This window comes from Vigna unguiculata, chromosome 8, assembly GCF_037176805.1.
Source record: "Vigna unguiculata cultivar grain cowpea cultivar isolate G323 ecotype 2 chromosome 8, ASM3717680v1, whole genome shotgun sequence".
NCBI lineage: Eukaryota > Viridiplantae > Streptophyta > Magnoliopsida > Fabales > Fabaceae > Vigna > Vigna unguiculata.
In genome coordinates, this window is record NC_140799.1 from 32,633,434 (window position 1) to 32,658,666 (window position 25,233).

The 25,233-nt window shown below is 30.8% G+C and overlaps 2 protein-coding genes and 1 long non-coding RNA gene across 4 annotated transcripts; 2 read left to right on the forward strand and 1 right to left on the reverse strand.

Moving 5' to 3' along the window:
- Positions 1-17,013: 17,013 nt before the first annotated feature.
- LOC114195340 (DUF868 family protein (DUF868)) lies at positions 17,014-18,574 on the forward strand. The gene has a single exon (XM_028085766.2). The coding sequence runs from the start codon at positions 17,474-17,476 to the stop codon at positions 18,395-18,397; it is 924 nt and encodes a 307-aa protein (XP_027941567.1). The 5' UTR covers positions 17,014-17,473; the 3' UTR covers positions 18,398-18,574.
- Positions 18,575-20,598: 2,024 nt separating this feature from the next.
- On the reverse strand, positions 20,599-24,178 carry LOC114193283 (calmodulin-binding receptor-like cytoplasmic kinase 2). Its single transcript, XM_028083013.2, has 6 exons — positions 23,901-24,178; positions 23,463-23,707; positions 23,125-23,290; positions 22,951-23,040; positions 22,498-22,793; positions 20,599-21,027 (listed from the first exon to the last, which is right to left on the reverse strand). Exons 1-6 carry the CDS (start codon positions 24,145-24,147, stop codon positions 20,689-20,691), a joined length of 1,383 nt encoding a protein of 460 aa, XP_027938814.1. The 5' UTR covers positions 24,148-24,178; the 3' UTR covers positions 20,599-20,688.
- Positions 22,792-24,064, forward strand: LOC146884416 (uncharacterized). Of its 2 annotated transcripts, none has more exons than XR_014983961.1 (3): positions 22,792-22,966; positions 23,084-23,268; positions 23,409-24,064. It is a non-coding gene; the product is annotated as an uncharacterized LOC146884416 (long non-coding RNA). The 2 variants fall into 2 exon arrangements; XR_014983962.1 differs by having other exon boundaries at positions 23,118-23,268.
- Positions 24,179-25,233: the final 1,055 nt, after the last annotated feature.

The window sequence follows — 25,233 nt, forward strand, 5'->3', positions numbered from 1 at the left end:
TTTTTTTTAAAACATGATAATTTGATGGATCTTGATAAATTTGATTGAAAAATGATAAACAAATTGATATTCTTAATTATATGAAAAGAATAAATTTCTTTTTTTCAAATGCACATATTGTTTATACACTAATGTTAACAACTTCATTTACTTTAGTCTTCATTTTTATAGTGTTTGTTGCGAATGATCCTCATTTTTATCAAATATTTAAAATGGTCCTCATTTTTACCAAATGTTTAAAATGATCCTCATTTTCATAATTCGTGTTTAATTTAGTCATTTTCTGTGACGCCGTTTAAATCAGTAACGGAGCATTATATATGTAGCACTGTTTGTTTGTTTGTATTACGTTGTATTGGAGTGTATTACATGTACTGTACGTGTGTAGTAATTAGATATTTGGGGATAAATAAGTGAACTAAGATTTTGAAAATAAATTGTTTTTGAAAATGAATTGTTGGACAGTTGGTGAATTGCTGCAATTGGTGAGGTAGAGAATGTTAAACATGAATACACCTCAATTGTCCAACCTAGCTCACCTATTTATCCCCAAATATCTAATCACTACACATGTACAGTACACGTAATACACTTCAATACAACATAAAAACAGTGACACATGTACAGTGTTCCGTTATTGATTTAAACGACGTCACAGAAAAGGACTAAATTGAACACGAATTGCGAAAATAAGAACCATTTTAAACATTTGGTATAACTAAGGACCATCTATAACAAACACTACGAAAATGAGGACGAAAAAGGTATTTAAGCCAATAGATTATGTCTAATTGCTTTTCAAAGTAAAATAAATGAGTTAATTAGTAAATTGAAAAAACAAAAGAATTACTTAATCTCATTGACGACGGTCAAATATCAAAATAATTAAATAAAATGAAAAATACTATAAATATTCAATACAAACATTTAAAACTTAATTAAATTTAAAAAAGTATTATCTTTTTTACAAAAACGTGTAAATAGTAATTTTTCAACAGAAGAAATACCAAATTCATGATGAAAAAAAACGTAATTTTCCGCTATATTTTTTAAAAGAAAATTGAAGTATATCTATTACCAGTCAACCTCGTGTTTTTGAGTTAACTTTTGTAAAAGGTTTGATGCGAGAGCATAAGAACAAAGTCAACCATTAACGTGTTCTGATAGACCTCAAATCACGTTTCTGCTAAGAAAATTAATAATCGGATTCAAGAGTATTTATGATGTTTGACTACTTACTCATCAAGTTAATGTTTAGTTTGGCGGATTTTTATTTTAAAAGATGCTTTCAAATTTAAAAAAATGTAACATTTTTGTTTTCAAATAGGCCTTGAAATAAAAATAAATAAATAAAAGGAATTTGGTAGTTTATTCTCTTTTTCATTTTTTTTCTTCAATTTATAAGAAATGGTCATTAAAAACAGGAAAAAGATGCAAGTGATTCCGAGTAACAAAAGTTCCTACAAAATCGAGAGAAGAAATAATGTTTCATATAAAATTATATTTTGCATCAATATTCCTATAAAAGGTTTGATAATATTTTTAGTTTTTATATTATTTGCAACAATAATTTAATGTTTTTCTTTATTTATTTTTTATTCTTATATTTTTAAAATGAACTTAACGTAATTAGATCATTGAGAAGATAATAAACTGATATATATACTCATTCAAAATACTTGCTTCTTTTATATATTTAGTATCCAATCTTATGAGATGCGACAAATAAAGTTAATGTTAATCAAAGAAAAAATTACATTGAAATCTTTTAAAAAATATGGGAATTACATTAAATCATCACTATAAATAATAGAACAAAGATACTATTAAACCAATTATAAAATATACAAAAATGAAATGATTCAACTTTTACATATACATAAAATTCCAATTATATCATATCCAGATAATAACTATCAAGACTTGAAATTAGATATAAAGAAAAGAAAACTCTACCCTAATTAACCTATCTTACAATATAGAAAGGTGAAACTGTTTGTAAAAAATGTAAAATAAATTGCACATGATTGGCTAACACAGTAACGCATATGAGGGCCCAAATCTGCATTTTAAAATTCGACAAACGTCACCAAACAATCACCTGAAGCTAACTAACAACAGTAACCATGCTTCTGCCTTCAGCAACAAGTGTCAAAAAATTACACTTAAACAACCACTTCTTCAAAATCATAATCAATATACTCAAGGAAAGATCTATTTTATGGTAAAACCATGCACCAATAGTCACTTTCTGAAGGACTTTCTGTTCCTACATCATTCAACTTCACATTTTAAATTTCACAGGTTTGATAAACTTGATTGGGTTGAAGTTTCAATACACCTATAGGTTGTTGAACTACCATCTAGTTTCTTTTCATTCCTTGTCTTGTTCATTATTATGGTCAATAAGTGCATGTTCATCTTTAAAAATGGAAAAAGGGTTTTGGCATAGCGATTTAGTTCGTCAATTCCTAAAATTTAGCAAGTTGGGTTGAAATTTTTAACAATCAGTCTGTTTTGGCCCATCTCACTTGACCCGCCAAAATTGTAGGTTGTCATATATATTTATATATATATATGAGATTATTTTTCTTTAGAATAATTCAACCCTTTATTTGCTTTTAACATATCATAATTAAATTTTATTTAAAATTCTCTATTTTACCCACATTCTTTTAACATATCGTGTTTTATTTGAAAATCACCTAAAGTATGTAATGTTAGACCTAAGAACTTTCTTTGCCTTTGTAACATCAAATACTAGATTGTGTAAGTTGTGATACATTAGAAATTACAGAGCTTACTTTACGACATGACAAATTGCATGGCTAGAATGTGAGAATCATGTTTACAACTACAAGTTATAAAGATATTTTTATGATATAATGGGAGGGTCGGAATATTGTCTCATTTGAAGCAATGTGATTATGACTCGATAAAAGGATGTGATTTTGGCATTTATTGATAATTGGTTGAACATTATTTGTTAAGGAAAACCATATATGACTAGCTTACAATCTACATAACAAGTTAGCATAGCATGTCTTTTTTGCATTCATGTAGTTCTTAATGTTCATTTTTATATATCTCAAGTTTAGAACAACACCATATTCAGATGTTGAGATTAAGATAGATTTCCATTTTTTTAATTATTATTTCTTTTCATACTTTTTTATGCTTGGTAAACTATATGCACCATATATGTTTGATAAACAAATTAATTTATAAATTATGGTGACAATCTTTGTCTTTTTTTTTTCTTGTTGGCATCATATATGAAAGAAAGAGATAATATTGACCCCTTTGCTAGATATTATTTGATGAGTGGCAGGTTTTTCATCCTTTTTATTTACTAAAACAATTAGTTTAATTATAATTTTGGTGGAAATTAGTGAAACCATGTGAAAATTAAATTGTTACCATTTGTGTTCAAGTAAAGTTACAAGGATTCCTTAATTTTCATTTATTTTCTCAAGTAATTTGAGGCTTCCCGTAGAGATTATAATTTATTTTTGTTCAGACGATGGATATTGATATAACATAACCCTATGGTAAGTTGTCAAAATTTCTCTCTAAAGCTATATCAAATAAAGGAGTTTGTATCACATATTCAAACTATAAATTGTATGTATGTTGAGCTAATAACCAACTATAAGCTCTAGTATAACACTTTCTACAACATATAGTTTGCAATACGAATATACTTAGTGTTCATATCTTTACCTTGGTTTTGGACATCTTAATATAAATTTCTTATTCTATTATATATATATTCTCTTGCTTGGTCTTAGTTTCATTTTATAAAAGTTTATCTCATCTCTTTTATAAACATCATTTAGAACCAAGGCGATGTAGTGTCATCCTAATCATAACTAGAACAATAAAGATGCTTTTGAGGCCATATTCAAATATGTAGTTTGTGCATATGAAGTCATACAAAAGAAAAGAAAGAACTTGAATTTGCAATTACCTAACTCCGAAAAACCTCCCAAATGAGGTATTCAAATTAATCATCAACATTTCTCTTAAGCCTTCTTGGCTATTGAGCTTTGCTTAACCAAACATTCATTGTAGCAAAATCATCACTACCTGCTGAAGTAGCAAAAACATATACTTGTCTAGATAGAAAAGTATCACTACCCACTTAGGTATCAAAATCATACTACCCGCTTAGGTAGGAAAGCCTCACTACTAGTCAAGGTAGCAAAAGCTTAATACCCGCCTAGTTAGCAAAGCATTACTACTCTCGTCAAGGTAGCAAAAGCGTACTACCCACCTAGGTGGCAAAAACATACTACTCGCCTAGGTGGCAAAATGTAGTACCCCCTAGGTAACAAAGCATCATTAATCGTTGAGGTGGCAAAAGCGTACTACCCATCTAGGTAGCAAAGCATCATTACCCGTTAAGGTAGTAAAAGCATACTACTCACAGAGGTAGTAAAAGCATACTCGCCGAAGTAGCAAAGTATCATTACCTACCGAGGTATCAAAAACATATTACCCACATAGGTAGCGAAGTATCATTATCCATTGAGGTAGCAAAAACATACTACCCACCTAGGTAGCAAAACATCACTACTCATCGAGGTAGCAAAAGCATACTGCTTACCTAAGTACCAAAGTATCACTACTTGCTAAGGTAGTAAAATCATTACTACCTATTGAGGTAGAAAATTATAAAACTACCTGTCAAGGTAACATAAAATCAATATTATTCACTGAGGTAGAAAAATATTAATTACTTGTCAAATTAAAATTGATTACAATCCATCGAGGTAGAGAAATACTAACTACCCACCAAGGTAGGAAAATATTAACTACTCATCAAGGTATAAATTTATAAAACTACCTGCCAAGGTAGAAAAATATTAACTATTTGCCAAGTATAACATCTTGGTGGCTTCATGCCCAGTATAACAACTTGACGGTTCCACGCACAAGTATAAAAGCTCAACAACTAAAAAAGACACGGTTGAATACTGGGAGTATATCATCCTACCAACTAAGGTCAAGAAAATATATAAGTTTAAAGTTATATAAACGAACAAATAGTCCTGAGTATAACTCAGTCACAAACAATTTGTTACCTCACCTTCTAAGCTGTTGAGCGTTAAACCCAATCTCCTTCATCTTATTTTCCAACTCGTTGGCTCATATTAATATATTGTTTGTCACAATCTTACAAAATAATAGCAAACTTAGCATTGGAGTATTACTATATTTATTTACCTCATCTAAATTATATTCGTAAGTATATATACCAAAATGTAAAATTTGTCATAATGAAATATTTTCTATCAATAAAGCATTTTTCTTGTTTATACAAGTTTGTTGATTTTAATTCATATTTTCTTAACCGGTTTCAACTTTGAAAGCATATCATTTTCCAACGAGTTTCATATGAACAATAATTAGGAAAAATTTTATACAATTAAAAGAACATAAATTTAATCACAATTAAATCTATTTGTCAAGAATATAAGTTTAAATGAATATGATTTCGTAAGTAGAAATGTAAAATAATAGTAAATAATAATATAATAGGAGAAAGATTAAATATAGTTTATACTTTCAACCTTGTGTACAGAAATGACTTTTAGATCACTAGATGTCTTATATGGATTTATGTGAAACAAATATAATTTGTTCCATATATTAATTATAAGAATATAACAAAAACTACCTGTAACCCTTCTTTCCCACTTTCTAACATCATCCGAGTCAAATATCCATTTCTTTTTACCACACTGAAATATAACAATTTTTTAAAATTAATATCCTCTAAATTTATGCTAATATTAATCTAATAATCGAAAATTGTTTTCTACTTATTATCGATATGTACTTGTCTAATAAGTGTGCCAAAATAAGGAGATTTTACTGTTTTTAATCATGATTTAGTTACTCTGTAAAGAAAATATGCAATTCAAAATTTGATACTTTTTATGTTTACCCAAACAATATTTACAATATTTTTATACTAATGGAACTTGCTTCTGAAATCTAACTTGTTTATTTTTATTTTTTTCAATTTATTAATTGGTTAATTTAGTATATTTTATAAAAAATACCTTAATTTTGTAAAAAAAAAATTATCTCAAACTTTGTTTGTAATATAAGATTAATATTATGTCAATTATCATGTCATCATCACATAATGAATTGTGTCGTGTCCGGGGTCAAATTTATTAAGTATATCACCATCGATGAAGTAATTATATTTATGTATATGTGAAAGTTTCAATCTACTCAATAAATGCTTAGAAATAAAATTAATATAGTAAGTATAATAATGATACTTTGGACATTAACAAAAGCACTATTGATTTAGTCAATATTCATTAAACCTTAAAAACAATGCTGTGGTTGGATTGCAAGCCTGAACTGGAGTGAGAGGGAAATAAACCTAATAATAATAATAATAATAATAATAATATTATTATTATTATTATTATTATTATTATTTGTTGAACATGCATTTTATTTCCTAGTGACACACTCTCATAACAAGGAAGAATTGTGTTCCCCACTACTTGGATTATGTGTTTGATATAGGAGGGTATCTTCAAAACACAACATTTGTCACATCAATCACTTTCCTTTACAACATAAACCTTATCTCATTTCATTACCATTATCTTCACAAAAACTACTACAATGCACCAAACTTCTTTTTTATCTTCATCTTTTTCGTCATTTTTTCTATTTTATTTTATGAACTTAAAAAATATATTTGACATTAATGAATTATAAATTGATTCATAAAAAATATTAGAACAATATGTTAAATTCAATTTTTTTGACGATAAATTATTGATTCTTATTATTTATGAATTATATGACTTTTTTTATATTCAATATCTACTACAAACTCACAACAAAGTAACACTTGAATCCATTTAATTGTCCTCTTTCCATTTGTTAATAACTAATTTTTGCATAAAATGTTAATTAACCAGTTTTAATGAGACGTTTAATGAATGGGTACTTTATTTAATCACTGAAATAGATTTTTTTTTTACAAATAAGATATAGAAAGTGTTTTTTCCTTGATAAAATCCTTAAAATGTCTGTTGAAAGCGAAAAAAGTTAAGGTATAAGGCAATGCACTATTGAATAATTTATTTATGTAAAATTTTTTATTTGGATGTATATAAATTAGTATATTAATCTTTCAGTAATTAAAATGAGTAACTAATCACGTACTTTCTTTCATCTAATTAGGGAGCTAACTAGTAATATATGCATTTCGTTTATATTTTAAGATGTTAAATATGTAAATATAATATTTTCATAAATATTATAAAGAAACTGCGTAGATTTAATGTCATATCAAAGTCACTTTCACGTCATAGACAATGCTCAACTAAATTCCATGCATGAAAAATAACGAATGAGGTTACTGCATAGTGAAACACCACTTTAGTCCTTGTCAATATGGATAAAATTATAATATTAAAAAATCTACAAAATTCAAATCAACAACAAAACTTATCCATTAAATTTACGCAATACAAATCTAATCCTATGTTTTACTACCATAAATTTAATAGTCTCATATTCTTTAGAATTTGAGATATAAGACGATTTATATTGCTTTGTAAAGACTTTATATTATTCGACACTTCAAGAATTAAACATTCTTATGCGAATAAAATAAATAATAAATAAAAATATTAAAATATTAAAATACTAAAATATAAAACGTAAAAAATATTTAATTTATCTACATCATTTTGAACATAAATTTATAAGTATTATAATAAGAGAAAAATATATTGGAAATATAAATTGATTTTATGGTAATAAGTCCAACTACTAGAAAAAAAGAGAAAAAAATGTGTAGTTAAAAGAAAAGAAAGCTACAAAATTAAAAATTAAGTTTCAATTTCTTTCTTATTCTTCAATTTTGTAAAATCCTAAGCTCTCCACCATGGAGAGCAGTTTCTATTTGTTGATATTATATGTAAAAACACTGAATTTTTGTGTAAAATTGTGATGTAGATTGTTTCTATGCTTAATTTGTGATTCTTGAAGAATTGAAATATCTTTAAAATCTAAACTTGAAGGATTTGAGTATATTTGTGAGTTTATTTTAACATGAATATGGAATTGAGATGATTAATGATGCAACAAAATGAAGTAGATAAAGTTTAGTCTTGACAAATTGTAAATACACTATGTTACATTCTTATTGCACACCAATTTGGGACAATTAGATATTTTGAAAATCACATCCTTTTGTATGTTTAATTGAAGGTATTGTCTTAAGACGGACGTTGTGGGGTGCTAATACTTTCTCCACACGTAACCAACTCATGATCCAAAATCTGGTTTTTTGCAGACCGTGTCTTACTTTTTTGTTTTTGTTTTTGTAATTTTCCAAAATAAACTATGGTGACGAATCCAAACTCTATTTTTTTCAAATTTTATTTTTGGTTCGTCGTCCTGTCGTGATTTCGGTTGTGATAGATGGCGACTCCATTGGGGAAGCTAGAGAGTCCGGCCATTTATTTGGATATGAAAAATTGATGTGATTTTTCTTTATATTTTTTCTTTCCCCAATTTTTTTTCTTTTCGGGTATGTATATTCTTGTCTCTTTTTGATATTTTGAATAGTTGTATGTGTATGTTCTTCTTTATTTTGGTATTTGGAATGTTTGTTAGGCGGGTGTTTGGGTATACATTGTATTCTCCCTTTGCACACACGCATTTTGTTCATTACATGAGTGAGACCCTATACTCGGGTATGAGTTGCTTAGAATTAGAAGGTATTGTGTAGTAGTGTCACATTTGATGTACTTCCCAAGTGGTCATTGTGAGAACCCCAGCTAGAGTTGTTTGCTTCATTGGTACTCCCACTTCCATTTGTTTACCAACTCACGTGGAAAATGCCATGAAGTGGATCATAACTCTAATGACCTTGATCTTTAAGTATTAGGGAGCTATCCTTGTGAGCTTCGCCTCAGAACTTTAAGCGTAAAAAATCTATGTTAATTTAAGGCACTAAAAGGAGACTCTCTGCGTACTTTACCCTCACCTTTCCTTGTATATAATAATAAATTCATCACAATCGCACCATTATTAAGAAAAAGGAAAAAATGTCTTCTAAGGCATAAACATACATTTCATTAGCATATCATGTGAATAAGTGTGCCTGCAATGCACAAACATGCATTGCATTTTCATTTTGTGGTCATTCATGGTACCTTGTTCAAAGATTCAAACACATAGCATGCATCGGCATAAATTTTGGGAAAAAAACAAAAAAAAAAATTTACACTACAACAAGTTCAAATTATTTCCCACTTTCCTTATCACCAAATTCTTGGAATCTTTCTTATGAAAAATGAGAGAATAATGAAACATTTTTTGGTCAAATCTGTGGATTTAATAAAGAAATAAAATATTTTGTTATCATTTCTTTTGAAGCACTCATCTAATCTTGCATGCATGAAATTGCTCGAATCCATCTCCCTTTCCATCTCTCCCACCATAAACCTTGTTTTCATTTTCATGAAGGTTTATCATAAAAATGGGCACTGCCTTAAGATGATCACAAACAACTCTTTTAACACACAAAAAATGAAGAAAAGTTTGTTAAACTAAAAACTCTGAAGGATCGTCTAGTCAAGAATAAGACAAAAAAACAAAAACAAAACAAGGGCATCCTGTCATATGAAATAAATTATTTTCCATATGAATTAAAAATTGTTGAGAAAAAGAACCATGTTTTGAAATGATGTGTGGCCATGTTTCTTTATAAAAAAAACACACAAAAATAATTATTCTTTGCTACCCAATTTGAGTCTTCCAAAAAATATTCTTCCAAATTACCCTAAACAAGGGTCACCCTCACACTAAGGGTTGACATAATGTTTGTATTTGTTTCATCTGACTGGTAGTTCACCAATACAAAAATATCAAAATAAAAAAAGAAAAAAAAAAGAAATGGTTATATCAAGAAAAGAAAAGAAAAAGAGAAGCAAAATTTGAACAAGAAAAAGTCAAACAAATATTGAATTTAACATTATTCAAATATCCTTGTTTGAAACAACCCTCACATCACTTTTTGGGTCTTTACTATTATTTACATCCATACTCTTATCCTTGACCATGATACAAGCCTAATAAAGTCCACACCGATCAAAGATTGGTTGTTATCTTTCGAAAGTTTTAATTTAGAGAAAAATTTTGATTCGCTAACAGGTTTGTTCTAAAAAAATGATAAAAAAAGGATTAAAGAAGTGTGTTCAGAGATTTGCTTTTAAACACTAGCACAATTTATTTTTAGGTGACATGTTTTCAAAGCTTCAAAATTAGCATGAACAATCAGACAATTAAGTTAAATTTGGGTTGTCCCCTTTCAATTCATTTTTCATGAAATTCCATCCCACTCTAAGCCTCAACCTTGATCAACCTTAAAATAATCTTTATCAATCCCAAACTCAAATTGGGACAGTCATTTTATTAGTACATCATATATTCTCATCATTCATTCTGAATTAGGGCATTTATTTATATTAAAGATTGTGATCACATTAAGGGCAACTTGTGAAAATCCCGTCATTTTTCAATCTCCTCAATTGGAAAAAGTCAAACAGGCTTTTGCACCCTGAGGCCATTCTAGGCTCTCACACTAGGGGCAAATTTTTAAAGTCCCCATCATCTCCTTCATACCATCAATAACTACGGAAAGCCCAAACATATTTTGTGCATCGATACCAATTCAAATTGGGGCAACTCCCTAGTTAATCTTCATGACCGCATCTAAGTCTTTTCAAGTACTTGACAATTTCATGCATGTTAAATAGTGTTTCAAAATAAATGATTAGAAAAAAGAAATGATTTGGAAAAGTAAAAAAAATTCAAAGTAGAATGATTCCATGAATTCAAAATAACAATGAAATGGGGATCAATTTGAATTTGTTTTAAAAAAATACAAAAGGAAAGTTCATACATAAGGCATTTCATACATCATACTAAGTCATCCATACATAATCCATCTTTTTCAATAAAATATTTTCCACCTTTTCAATCAAAATCATCTTCACTCATATGAATGATTGTCGAATCCTTTTATTTTGGGTTTTAAAAGGAAGAAAATTAAAAAAAAAAAACCAAATTTGTTTCTATGATGTTTCTCAAATTCATGGTACTCTTCATTCATATGAATAACCAATATACCCTAAGCCCAGTTTCCACACTGGTCTCCAAGTCTAGTTCCCACACTAGCCCCTAAGCTCGATTTTCGCACTTGTCCCCAAGCCCAGCTTTCACACTGGTCCCCAAGCCCAGTTTTCACATTGGTCCCCAAGCCCAGTTTTCACATTGACCCCCAAGCCCAATTTCCACACTAGCCCCCAAACCCAGTTTTGTTTACCTCAAATCCATTTTTTTCTAGCCTCTAAACCTAGTTTTCCTTGTTGTCAAATTAAAATAAAGGAAAAATGAAAAATGAAAAAAGGCAAATTCTAGTCATGCATCCATGTATGCATCATCATATAGGTTCAAAAAGAAAATAACAACATGTCATGTATCATCACATCATGTCATCCATCATACTCCACAAAACCAATTGAAAATCATTTCCAAAAAAATTAAAAAAATTTGGAAAAAAAAAATAGAAATGTCAATTTTTTGTGTAAGTCTCACAAATGTTAGGCATTCACGCAGTGTTTGTCGTCACTTCAACAGCAAAATCTAGGTTATCCTTTTATACATCAAGACTCTCTGCGAGTCAATGGTCATTGATTTTCTTATGTTTACATCAAGACCCTCTACGAGGCAATAATCATTAATTCCCTTATGTTTACATAAAGGCCCTTTGCGAGACAATAATTATTGATTTCCTTATCTTTACATCAAGACCCTTTGTGAGGCAATGATTATTGATTTCCTTATGTTCACATCAAAACTATCTGCGAGACAATGGTCATTGTTTTCCTTATGTTTACATCAATACCCTCTACAAGGCAATGGTAATGGTTTTTCTTTACATTAAGTCCCCTTTGTGAGGCAATAGTCATCGATTTCTTTACATCAAAGCCCTCTGCGAGACAATGATCATTGATTTCTTTGTCATATCGAGGTCTTTTACGAAGCAATGGTCATCGATTTCTTTACATTAAAGCCCTCTGTGAGTCAATGGTCGTTGATTTCTTTCTTTGGATATAGACCATCTTCTTAGGATTGGTCTAATATGTTTTTTTCAAAAAGTCAAAAGAAAATAATAAAACAAAGTGTTTTGTCAGATTGGGACCCTCTACATGATAATGGTCACTGAATCTTTTAAATATAGACCCTATCCTCGGGATTAGCCTAATATTTTTTTCAAAATGTCAAATTTACAAAAAAGAATGTGGATTTTTAGATCGGGCCCTCTACATGGTAATGATCATTGAATCCTATGAATAGACCTTTTCCACGGGAATGGTCTAATTTGGTTTTTTCAAAAAGTAAAAAAAAAAACAAAAACATGGTATATCGGATGGAGATCCTCTACTTGGTAATAGTCACCTAGTTTTTTTCTTTCAAATAGAGACCATTTCCTTCGGAATGGTCAAGTTTGTCTTTAAATTTGTTTTCTTTTGAAATCCGAACGAAATTAGTATTTCTATATTTACTTATCTTTTACTACGATAATATGAAAAAGTCAAACTTTTATATTATCTAGTAAAATTTAAATATAGAGGGGGCAACAGTCAACACCAAATTTCGTTCGGGTGAATAAATTTATTTTTGGAAAAAAATAAAAAAATGAAATGGATTTTAGTTAATGGTGAATAAAAAAAGGTGAAATAAAATTTTTCTTCAAAGATTTCAAACCTTAATTTTAGCAAAAAAGAAAAAGAAAAGAGAAAAAAAAGAAGAAAACATTCTATGCACTTTCTCTTTCTTTCTCATTACCACCTATACATACACATCTCATTTTTATCTCTGTTGGAAAAAAAAACAAAAATCCTAGAAAATGAGGCATGAAAAAGAAAAGAGAAAAAGTAATTGTAATGTACAAAATGAGAGGGTGAGATTGATATAGAAGAAAATATATTGAAATATTTTGATGGTACGTCACTGTCAGTTTCTTTTTCTTTTGATTTATTTTTTTCAATTTTTATTATATTTTTTTTAAATCATCAAAAAATATTTTTTCTCATTTATTTAGTATATGTCCAGTTGATCGCGTCGCGTGACACCAATTTTAAGATAATACTAAAATTTTAAATAAAAAGTTTTTCAAAATTATTAAAAAGGTCAAAACATTTTTCTAAATAGTTTTTTCTACGTAACCCTGATTCTCCATTGTAAATGGAGATACGTAGGAGCGATGATTAATCATTGTCAGACACAAAAAACCAAAAAATTATTTTTGTTTCTTTTGTACATTCTTTTATTATTATTTTTTTGGAAAATTATATATTTTGAAAATCACATCCTTTTGCATGTTTAATTGAGGGTACCATCTTAGGACCGATGTTGTGGGGTGCTAATATCTTCTTCATGCGTAACTGACTCTAGACCCAAAATCTAATTTTTTGTAGACCTTATTCTTTTTTTCGTAGTTTTTCATAATAAGTTATGGTGGCAACTCCAAACTCTTTTATTTTCAAATTTTATTTTGGTTCGCTGTCCTGTCACGATTTCGGTTGCGATAGGTTGTAATGTTATTTGGTTTATCTAATGCGCCTGTAACCTTTTAGTGTTTAATGAATTAGATTTCCAGTGGGTGTTGGAGAAGATTTGTCTCTTTTTTTTGCCATATTAGTGTATAACACTAATTGGAAGGATCATTTGCATCATTTGGAAATAGTGCTAAAAATTCTAAAACAAAATCAACTCTGCCAAAATTTCCAAATGCACATTTGAAGTCCAACGAATTAGCTATATGGGACATACCTTGTCAATTGTTGGAGTAACCGTGGACAATGAGAAACTAGAAGTTGTTAACAACTAGAAGAATCCAACACCAGTCAAATAGTTAAGGGCATTTTTAGGACTCACAGGCTATTATAGACATTTTGTTAAGGGGTATGCTCAAATTCTTTCCCCACTTACTGACTTATTGAAAATTGATGCATTTAAGTGGACTACAGTTGCAAACAAGGGTTTTTAAGAATTAAAACCAACTCTTACCATTACTCTTGTTTTAGCCATTCCCAATTTTGCAGAACCATTTATTTTAAAAATTGATGCTTCAAGATCTAATATTGGTGTTTTGTTATGCCAAAATAAACATCTAATTGCTTACTTTTCAAAAAATTTATCATCAAGGATGCAAAATCCATATGCTTACACAAGAGAATGTAATACCATCACAATTTCGTTGTCCATATTTCAACATTATTTGTTGGGTCACAGGTTAATTATTAAGACAGATAAAAGATCTTGAAAGATCTTCTTGAGCAAAAACTTCAAACTCTGGAGTAGCAACAATGGCTCCCAAAATTCTTGGGTATGATTTTACAATTCATTACTCTCCAGGCAAAGAAAATGTGTCAGCGGATGCTTTATCTAGGAGTCCTCATATGGCTTGGTCATAACCAGTGAATAATTGGCTCCATGAAGTAACGGTGGCAATGAAGAAGGATGATTAAATGATGAAAATCTATATTGACTGCTTGAACAATGCTTGGAAAAATGGAAAGTATTCCTTACAGCAAGAAGTGCTTATATGGAAAGGAAGGATTTTGTTGCCCAGGGATAAGACTTTGATCAAATTGATTATCAGTGAATTTCATGCCACAAAAATTGGTGGTCATGCTGGTATTCACCACACCATTGCTAGAATTAGTGGCCAATTTTTTGGCATAAAATGAGAAAAGATACAAGACGATTTGTTCAAGAATGTGTTATCTACCAACGAGCCAAAGTAACTTGATCATTGTTATAGGATTACTTCAACTACTTTCCTTTCCCAATCTGATTTGGAAAGATATTGCTATGGATTTCATCATCTTGTTGCCTTCACCTTGTGGATACTCTAATATTATGGTGGTAGTCGATAGATTATCAAAATTTTCTCATTTTATACAATTAAAGCTTGGATTTGATAGCAAAATTATGGTTGACGTCTTTATTCAGAACATTGTTAAACTACATGGATTTCCAAAAGTTATTGTATCATATCCAAATAGGGTGTTTATGAGCAATTTTTGTAAGCAACTATTTATAGCGCACGACACAAATTTGGCAATGACTTCAGCCTACAATCCACAGTCAGATGGCCAAATGGAGAATTTAAACAAAACCTTGGAAATATATTTAAGATGTTTTGTATTTGATCATCCAAAAGATTGACTAGAAATGTTGTCATGGGCTCAATATTGATATAAACGAAAGGTTTGTTGCTAGTATAAAGGAAGAAATAGTTGAAGATAGAAGCCACATGTCCAGAAAAGAAAATGCAAATGGACCACATACGAGTTGTGGGGTCATGAAAGAGAGTGTTAAATGGCGTGATTATGTGAGAGAGAATTAGCATTGAGTAGTATGAAACTTTCTCTCTTATTCTCTCCGAAACCTTCTTTCTCTAAGTTCAACTTTCAACTTTTATGTATAATTCTCCATTTCTTACCTCATCATACCTTGATTCCCAATTGTAGAAATTGAATGTTTATTAAGCCCACATCCTTCACAAGTTATCAAAAAATTATGCCAATCTTATTTCTAATTCGATGTATTGAGTTGTTTAAAGAATACAATCCAAATTGTGCATTGAACAATTTAGGATACGCTTTTGTTCTGTTTTCATATTATATTATTACTGTTACATTAGTTGGTTATGTGATTTTGAGTTTAATACATTACAGCAACCAATAAATGTAATGTTTGTGCCAACTAACTATATTACATTTTCACTGTGAAGCTAGCATAAACAAATTTATACTCCTCTATTAAGATTATTGAGAAGCATAAGAAAAAATGACTCAAGAGTCAACCTTGTCATAAAAGAAGCAATTGTAACCATGTAGTAAAGGGCCTAAGGTTGATCAATAGAAGTTTAATGAGTTTGAATTAGAAGAGTTCATACATTTCAAACTTATTCCTTTTATTTTTATATCAATTTCAACCATGTGATCGGTTTTGTTTGGGCAAACCTTGGGATTAACGTGTTGCAAGTTAACTAGACAAGTATAGGTGAGTTTTTTTCTTAATGGTTATTCAATATGATTGATGATGATCTATGATGGATAGTAAAAACATGTGTGGAGAAAAATTGATATGTTTGGGATTTTAGAGATGTAAAGTCTTTATCTATATTAATTTGGATTTAAATTTGAGAAAAAATTGAATGTATTGTTATAATTTTGAATGATCAATTAGTGGATAAAGTTGACTATTAGTTGACCATTCAAACGATGCCAGCACACAGAAAAGACTCACTACACAACACTTTCATTTAGCCTCTAATGGGACATAGGAAACAAAGTGATAAGGCAAAACTATAAGTAATGATATTTAATTTAATATGAAAATAAAAAATCTAAATTTCTTGTCTACTTTCTATTTGTCAATTCAATTTTCAAACTTTTCTCTTTCTTTTCATTTTCTCTCGTATAATGCAATCAAAAGACTTTTGAAATTTAAAATTAATAGAAGTCCACAGTTTCAGGCTCAAATAAATTATTTTTGTTTCGAGTATCTCATAACTTTAAATTAAATACTTAATAAACTGTAACTTTTTTAAGTCCATGAAAGAAATTATTTATATTTTATCTATAATATTATTATGTTAATTCTTTTAAGTTATCCCGCAATGCTTTTAGAAAAACTTTAATTAAAATGAAGTTATCTCTAATATTTGTATATGTTTTTTTTTTAAAAAAACTTGAATTATACATTAAATTAGATGCCCTAGCATTAGAAGGAGGTTATTGCAATTAAATTTTAATAACCAATAATTCGTAATTAAAATTTGAAGTGGATAGAAATATAAAAAAAAACATTATCGTAGGTGGTGGAGCCATAAGACAAAGAATTAGTATTAACTAACCTTCCTTTTTTTTGTCTCAACTTGTGAAAGTTGAAGAAACTTTGTTGAAAGCACGGTTCATTAGCTTCTGTTCCTTGTCTTTCGGGCACATTTTCTTTCTAGCCTCTAAATGGAGACTTTTTCTCCAAAGAATAAAAACACAAACATTCTCCTCAACCCTCTCTTCTTCCCCTTTCTCTTTCTCAGCCCACACAAATTTCCCTTCGATTCACAACTCCATCACCAATCAAGGTTCACATTGTCGTCAAACCTCATCATCATCAGTCACAGCAACTACTTTATCTTTTTGAATTTTCATAAATTGCGTTGAATTCCTCGACCAATATGCCATTGCTTCTCCAAAGGGTCATCTACAGTTCCATTGATTCCCCTCACAAGGATTTCATGAAATCAGATTCCAGCATGAAAAATTTGCTCTCTTTCTTTTGATGCCGCAAATGGGGGTCTAAAATTTTGTTCCTTTCCAAAATCTGTGACAAGATGATGCATTTCCATCGTTCTTTAAGATCACATTCAGTGGGAACAATTCTACCCGACAGAACCATAGAGGAGCCTTTGCCTAGCAAAGTAGCACAAAGCACCGTCACATGTTTCTACCAAGCCAATATTATGGGCTATTGGAGGAACGTATCTGTGCTGTGGTGCAAAAATCACATGAACCATTCCTTGCACATCACGATTGATAGCGTAGGAGGTGAGGTGCAGTATAGTTGCAAGATTGACGTGAAGCCTTGGCACTTTTGGAGCAAAAAAGGGTACAAAACCTTTGAGGTTGATGGCAACCAGATTGAGCTGTATTGGGATCTCCGGTCGGCGAAATTCTCCGGCTCCCCGGAACCCAGCAGCGACTACTACGTAGCCTTAGTGTGTGATGAAGAGGTTGTGTTGTTGTTGGGGGACTACGATAATAAGGCTTACAAGAGAACAAAATCTAGACCTGCCCTTGTTGAGGCTATGTTGTTGGTCAAGAAAGAAAACGTGTTTTCCAAGAAAAGCTTCTCAACGAAGGCTCAGTTTGATGAGAAGAGAAAAGATAGTGAGATTGTTGTGGACTGCACAACTGGGGGTCCTAATGACCCTGAGATGTGGATTACCATAGATGGGGTTTTGTTGATCAATGTCAAGAACCTGCAGTGGAAGTTCAGGGGGAACCAAACTGTGATGGTTAACAAACAACCTGTGCAAGTGTTTTGGGATGTGCACGATTGGTTGTTTAGTGGGTCTGGTTCAGGACCTGGGCTTTTCATCTTCAAGCCAGGGCCTCCAGAACCTGAGAATGAGAAAGAAGGGAGTGTTATGGAGGGTTGTGGTGAGAGTGAAGATGACAGTGTTGGATATTATTCAACTATGAATGTTGCAGCCATTGAGTTCTGCCTCGTTCTCTATGCCTACAAAATTGAGTAACAGATAAAACATTCACAAGTGTGTGTGAGATAGTTGAGGGCAAAGAGTAACAAGGTTGTAAAGATAGTTGTATTTTTCTGTTCTGGTGGATGGATGTACTACTTATATTGTGAAGCCAATGTTGCTTATGCTAGGTAACTGGCAGATTTTGAAATCAGAATAGAGTGATTCATAATATTTGCAGGATGTTTTCTTAAAAAAGACTATCTATTTTAAAGCTATTCTATGGCTTGTGAAAATTTTCACTTTTGTGAGCAATTGCCGTATGAGTAGATAGCAAAGAACATTACAACTTTCACCTGATCCTAGTATGTGTTAATGAACATGGTTTCTAATGTTCTATTACTCTGTGTCTCAATGCAAAAAGAATAAACCAGCTGAACTCTACTTACTTTCCAATTACCTTCTCTGCTATTTCTTCACAAACCTGAATTGCATATGCATATTGAGACTGAATATGTTGACAGAAGATATGTTTCATTCATTTTGATGAAATGACCACAGCCAAGAGATATGATCTAAAGTGGATCAATATAAGTTTAGTTTTTTCTTTTGTAGTTTTGATTGTGCCTTTTTTTGCAATGAAGTGGCTGAATTGTCACATAGAAAGATGAAAAGCACAAGAGAGATGAATCATTCATATTTTTATAATAAGAAATAATCATGCATTGCAATGAGATATGAATTCTGAAAGAAAAATCATTTTTCTCTTTATAAGAATTTTATGGATCTCTCAGTTATATAATCTTAAAAAGATAATTTATCACTATCTTTATTACTCACTTTCTGGTATTTTTTTTAAATGATTTCAATATCCTTCTTCAATCTGATTAATCTTCCATGTTCTCATCACATCAAAGAGCATCTCATGAGAGGGGAAAACGAACCATTTTGTAAATTTGAAAATTTTGTAGTTTGTGTTACTATTGGTTTTGAATACAACATTTTTGTACATAGAATGGTAGATAGTATCTTATGAATCACACTTCCCTTTATATCATACATCATCCAACATTGAAAATGTGACCTATAGCACTCAACCCCATCACTCTCTCTCACAGTCGCACAATTACCTAATAATCAAACCCACCCAATTATTCATAATAGCAAACTTTTCACTGTCTTCCAAAATTATCATAAACAGAAAGCATCAATTCAAGAGTATTACCATTTACAATTTCAGGCAGAACAGGAAAGAGAGGAAAATTAACTAGACAGAAAATTGGGTGTTGATTGTTCAAATCCTGTCAAAAGATAAAAGAATATTTTTCACTATTGGTAGTTATGCTAGACCAGAAAGGGAGAATGTAAGATGAGAGTGGCGAATGAAGTGACACAAACACAAAAGATGAGAGAGAGAAGCAAGCAATTATCATGTGAAGGGATAAGATAGTGTTGGTTTGAAAAGAATTTGCATTCTCTTGTTCAATTGTTTGTGTTAACCCTCTTCTCAATTTTTAAAATATACCGATGGATACTGATTTTGATATTTTAAAATATATTAAAAAATATAAAATACTAACATCAATACATTTTAAAGGTTAAGAAAAAAAAAAAGTATCATAAATTCAGTAGAGAATCTAGACTCGTTTGAAAATAGTAGCAACAACAGACAAAGGTTGTGCAGTTTGACACTCTTTGATAGAGACTTCTTTAATTATGCAGCATGCTACCTTGCCACACTTAGATTTTGGTACCATTTATTGTTTTTCTTTTCCAGTGATACAGAACAGCAAAGTGGGGACAAGGCCAGTATATGTGACAAAAACCTGGGCTACAAATAATTATAAATGTCCTTTGCCTGAGTTTTATTTACAATTATAGAAGAAATTAATGAAGTTACCTTTACATAATTTCCATCCACATGATTCTCAAATTCTTTGGATAAGCACTTGTAGAAAAGAAAAATAAAAGAAATGAAAACATCCATTTTATTTTTCTCTTGTTTTTCTCCTAATCAGGTTCATGAGAACAGGATCTTATATCAGAAGAACTTGCAGACTGAAGGATTAAGAAAGTTGTATTGATTTCTTTTCTTTTTTCATGTTTTAAGCCCAATCTAGCCTGTACTAATCCTCCAAGGTTCAGCCAACTTTCCTTCCTTGTAGTTACACTGATGCATACAATTTAAATTGCATCAAAGAGTTTAAACCTTTTTTCATCAATCAAAGACCTAATAGGAATAGAATCTATATCACAAGAGCACCAAAATTACAATTATATTGAGGCCAATGAGGCAGAAAACAAACTGACAAGATGTTGACAACTCTGAACAAACAATGAACAAAATTTTATGAATGAATATGATTAGGTACAGAGACAAATTTATAGCTGTCATCATCTTCAATGCCAAACACTGTATGCTTATTCTTTTCCCTTTGAGGAAAATCTGCAGAATGGTGAGAAGGAAGAGAAGGATGATCAGAATTTGTTTCATCTCTAAAACTTTTGCGGATTTCCCACAGAACCTCTGCACAGTTCTTCATAGGTGGCCGTGATTGTTTCAAAGGAGCAACGCATTGGAAAGCTAGCTTGAGAACCTGTTTTACTGCCTTGATGGAAGCTGGATTTCTTCTCAGCCTAGGATCCATGGCAAATACAGCATCCCCTTGTTTCAGCATCTTCATTGCCTGCATCCATGCAAATTATGTTTCTTTAATCTTGAGCATGTAACTACATATTAGACTCTCACATTAGATTCAGACCTAAATTTTTTAAGCTTAATTCAGTCTCACAAAAATCAAACTTGTAAAGTAGTTTGTTCATATTTTTAAGTGATGTAAAATACTATGATTTAGTTATAAGACAATTTGACCATATTTCTAATCAAACTTGATAAGGTGGTTTGTATCTATTTATACACAATAAATTTGTCGTATCTTTAGTTAATGTGGGATCTTTAACACACCACTTCACGCCGAAACATATATATCTTGAGTATAGGACTAACATTAATAGTAGTTTGATAGTGGATGATACGATAGATCCAACAAACAACAAATTTTTTTAGGATAGTCTTTGGATGACTCTTATATCATCTTAAGAAGTGAACTTTAAACCTAACTCAACCTACAAAACTTGCTTTTAAAATAGGGTTTGCACCCACTTATATGATATAAATTCATCTGGTTAATGTGGGATCTCCACCAGACAACATGGTAATCTGCATAACTAATTATCTCACAAAAATTACCGAATCACTTGGAAACATGACCAAAGCTGACCCTGTTTAGCATGGAAGACTGTAAGGATCTAACTTCATGACTCACTGGATTAAGCAAAAATGCTTATATATCACATCTTCCATACACATATTCTATGAACAGAGAAACCGAAATTGACTTCCCTTGTAGCAAGTAAATTTATTTTTCTATGATCATGGAATTTATTGACTGTGCACTTCAAATATAAGAAATCTTCACAGCTGAACTAGGCCAGAAAAGAAGGAAAAGGACTATTGCACTTATGTGTGCATAATTTTTTCAAAAAAAAAAATTAACGTGAAAAGAACAACAATTAGCACAATGTTAAGTATAAACTTGCCTTATGTAAAAAAAAAAAAAAAAGCACTTCTAAAAGTTTATGTTTTTATTAATTATTATAGATGATAATTTAATCTTCAAGGTAACTAATAGCAATAGCATCTCCTATTTTTTCTCACATGTACACCGACAGATAGTATCTAATTAGAAAGACAGAACAAACTTCCATTTGATTAAAGTTTGCTGAAAACTTAGTTTTCAATCAATTTCAACCAAATAATGTGTGATGGTAGTAGCATTTATCATAAAGAGAATTAGGTATTTCTCTCTAGATAAGATACCTCCCATTCCCCAAAGCATCAATTCTCTCACAAGCCACAATATACCTCCTTTCTCTTATTTATTATTTGGGCAAAAAGTCTTGTTCCTTCAACCCACTAACCTAACTAGATAATGTGTATCTATCATGCCGGTAAAAAGTTCAGTTCTTGCTTTCAGAATTTTGATTGAAGTTTTGTTTGACTTTCATAAGTATAGTTGAAACAGTTACTGCTTACTCCAAAGTAATGTGGTAATTTTAACTCTGAAGTTGAAATTTTGAAGAACTGATACACTTACCCATCTGATTGTCACTCTTTCATCAAGGGGTCTCTTTGGTTCAATTGGATGTCTTCCTGTCACCATTTCAACAAGCAAAACACCAAAGGAGTAAACATCACTTTTTTCTGTGAGTTGGTATGTTCTGAGATACTCAGGATCCATGTAACCAGCTGTTCCTTTTACTTGAGTTGAAATATGAGTTGCTGTAGGATCATCAGATAACCGTGCAAAACCAAAATCTGCCACTTTGGCCCTTAGGTTCTCAGTCACTAAGATGTTTGATGCTTTGATGTCTCTATGGATAATTGGATTATCTGTATTAATCATCAATACAAGACGCAGAGTAAGGTTACTTCAACAGATGTTGCAAATACCCTTCCCTCACTGTTCAATTATATACATCACAGTTATACAGAATTCAAATATGTTGTAACAGATTTGTTCCTTTCTAATTTAGTTCTATGAACATACCTGCGTACATATGAAGGTAAGTTATTCCATGAGCTACATCAATTGCTATGTCTAGACGCTCCCCCATTTCTAATCCTTCTCCTCGAATCCCTGCAATATAATTCACTACTTTTAACTCACCATTGTGTTGTAGGGAACGGATTCAGTAACTTTTTTTTAATACACAGGACTTACCATCAAGGTGTTCTCGAAGGTTACCATTACCAACATATTCAACAACAATGATCTTCTCATTTCCATGTTCCAAATATCCATACAACCTCACCAGATTCCGATGCTCAATTTGAGACAAGGTGTATATTTCATTCTTGAACTCATGTAAGTGATTGTGTATTACTTCCTGCAAGGAATTCACCACATTAGGCTCATATCACATTTGTGAAAGATAGCAGTCTAATGAACTGTGCTTGTAAGAATTATAGTATCTGATGAACATGTTTCACTTTCATCATCTGCAGCACAATTGAGACAATTTTGAGATGGGAAACAGTCAAATATGAACATTAATTTACCTTCTTGGCACGCTTTACCGCAACTATGGATCCATCACTTAGCTTTCCCCTGTAGACAGTTCCAAAGCCACCTTGTCCAATTTCGTTATCTGGTGAGAATTTTGCAGTTGACTTGTAAATTTCTTCAAAAGAGAAGTTTCCAATTCCAAGTTGTCCACTTGCAGTGCTAGATGAAGCGTAGGAATAAGAAAACTTCCATTTTGATGAATTCTTGGTGTTACTCTCCGAAGATAAATCAGTTGATGCTGCAAATTAGGGCACATCTCAATTTAAGAAAATCTCACTCAAGAATTCTACAAAAGCATCATCCTGAAGTGCTTTGGCATTTGCCATCAGAACCCAGTAACATAAAGGGATGATCTTTAGCAAGAACAACAAAAAATCATTTCAGATCACCAAAAAACCAAAACTTTTTTCTATTTTCATCATCATACTTACATGATGCCACCCCTCTGACTTTAGATGTATTTTTTCTGTCATCATTTCCACCAACATATGAAGCTGATTTTCTTTTGCCAAGTAGAAACAATGAAAAAACTTGTGCACATTTCTTCACAGCATTCTTGAAATATTTGAGTGCAGAACTATGCCTCTGTTCATCATTGACTGTAGCAAGAACTTGGAGATTAGCATTCTGTTTCCTTTGGCTAGATTGCTGAAATTTGGGAGACGATGTTTTCTTCATTTAGAGATGGAAGAGTTATTCAAAGACCAAATCATTTCTTGTGTCAAAAATATAAAGGAGAAGGTTTCATATTCATTCTGCTCATCTGTTACTTTCTTGCCTCATAATTTATTTGTCTCAGACCATTTCTTCATTCATGGTTTGTATCAGTCCAATCAACACAAGTTGCCAGCAACAGTAGGTTTGCCTTTACAAGTTAACATTTTGAAAGTCAAAGTCATACAAATATTCTAGCAATCATGCAACCACGTCAAAGAATGAACTCAAAATAATAATGATGATAAACTGGGTTCCAAATTTTAGGTTTTGAAAAGAAATTGAAAAAATTGTCAAATAAAGCTTCAAAATTAAAATTACTGTAATTTTAACATCTGTTTGAACAAACTTGTTTATAGAGATAAGAATGAGTGGCATTTTACAGTTTGAAAATTAAATGATAATTTGATGATTTATTTGGAAAAAACTAGGTCAATGGTTTTGGTTGTTGTGATACCAGGTCAATAGCTCAGTGGAACATTGTAACATCATGGCCGGCATCAGTGCCAATGTGGAAGTTCTTTGGCCAATGGTATTGACCCACGTCACTCTTTACTTTTCCAACTGTTTCTATTTTTTATTTTTCGGGATGAGAAATTATTTTATTCAACGGATTGAGGTTTTTTTTTAGTAAAATGGTTTGTTTTTTCTTAAAAACATTAGCAAACAAATAACAATTAGTTAAGGTGGAGTTTATATAAAATCATTTTATTGAAGTAAAATTTCACATATTAGGAGTGACTTGATAGTGTAAGATGTAGAAAAATTAATTAAGATATTATATAATAGCTCTTATAATGTAAGATTACATGTCATAAGAAGAAAAGAAAAATCATTTTATAACATCAATAAGAAGATATCATTCAAATATTAAACCTAATCGTGTTTGAAATATTAAACTTTATATATTCAACCTTATTTTGTACTCTAAATCCACCTTTGTAGCATACTATTTTCGTAAAAAAGTGAATTTTTCACCCTTAAGTTTTCTTCAAAATTCACTAGGCGAATTGGATTCACTAAGTGGATTTTTTCTAGTGGCACCTCTAA

Bases quoted from the DNA above. Each gene is read 5' to 3' on its own strand.
- LOC114195340 (XM_028085766.2), top strand. From the start codon at position 17,474: ATGATGCATTTCCATCGTTCTTTAAGATCACATTCAGTGGGAACAATT.
- LOC114193283 (XM_028083013.2), bottom strand. From the start codon at position 24,147: ATGAAGAAAACATCGTCTCCCAAATTTCAGCAATCTAGCCAAAGGAAA. The intron at 23,041-23,124 runs GTAAGTCCTGTG...ATTATATTGCAG, and splicing joins CCTTCGAGAACACCTTGATG to GGATTCGAGGAGAAGGATTA. The intron at 21,028-22,497 runs GTAAGTGTATCA...GCATGGATGCAG, and splicing joins AAAGAGTGACAATCAGATGG to GCAATGAAGATGCTGAAACA.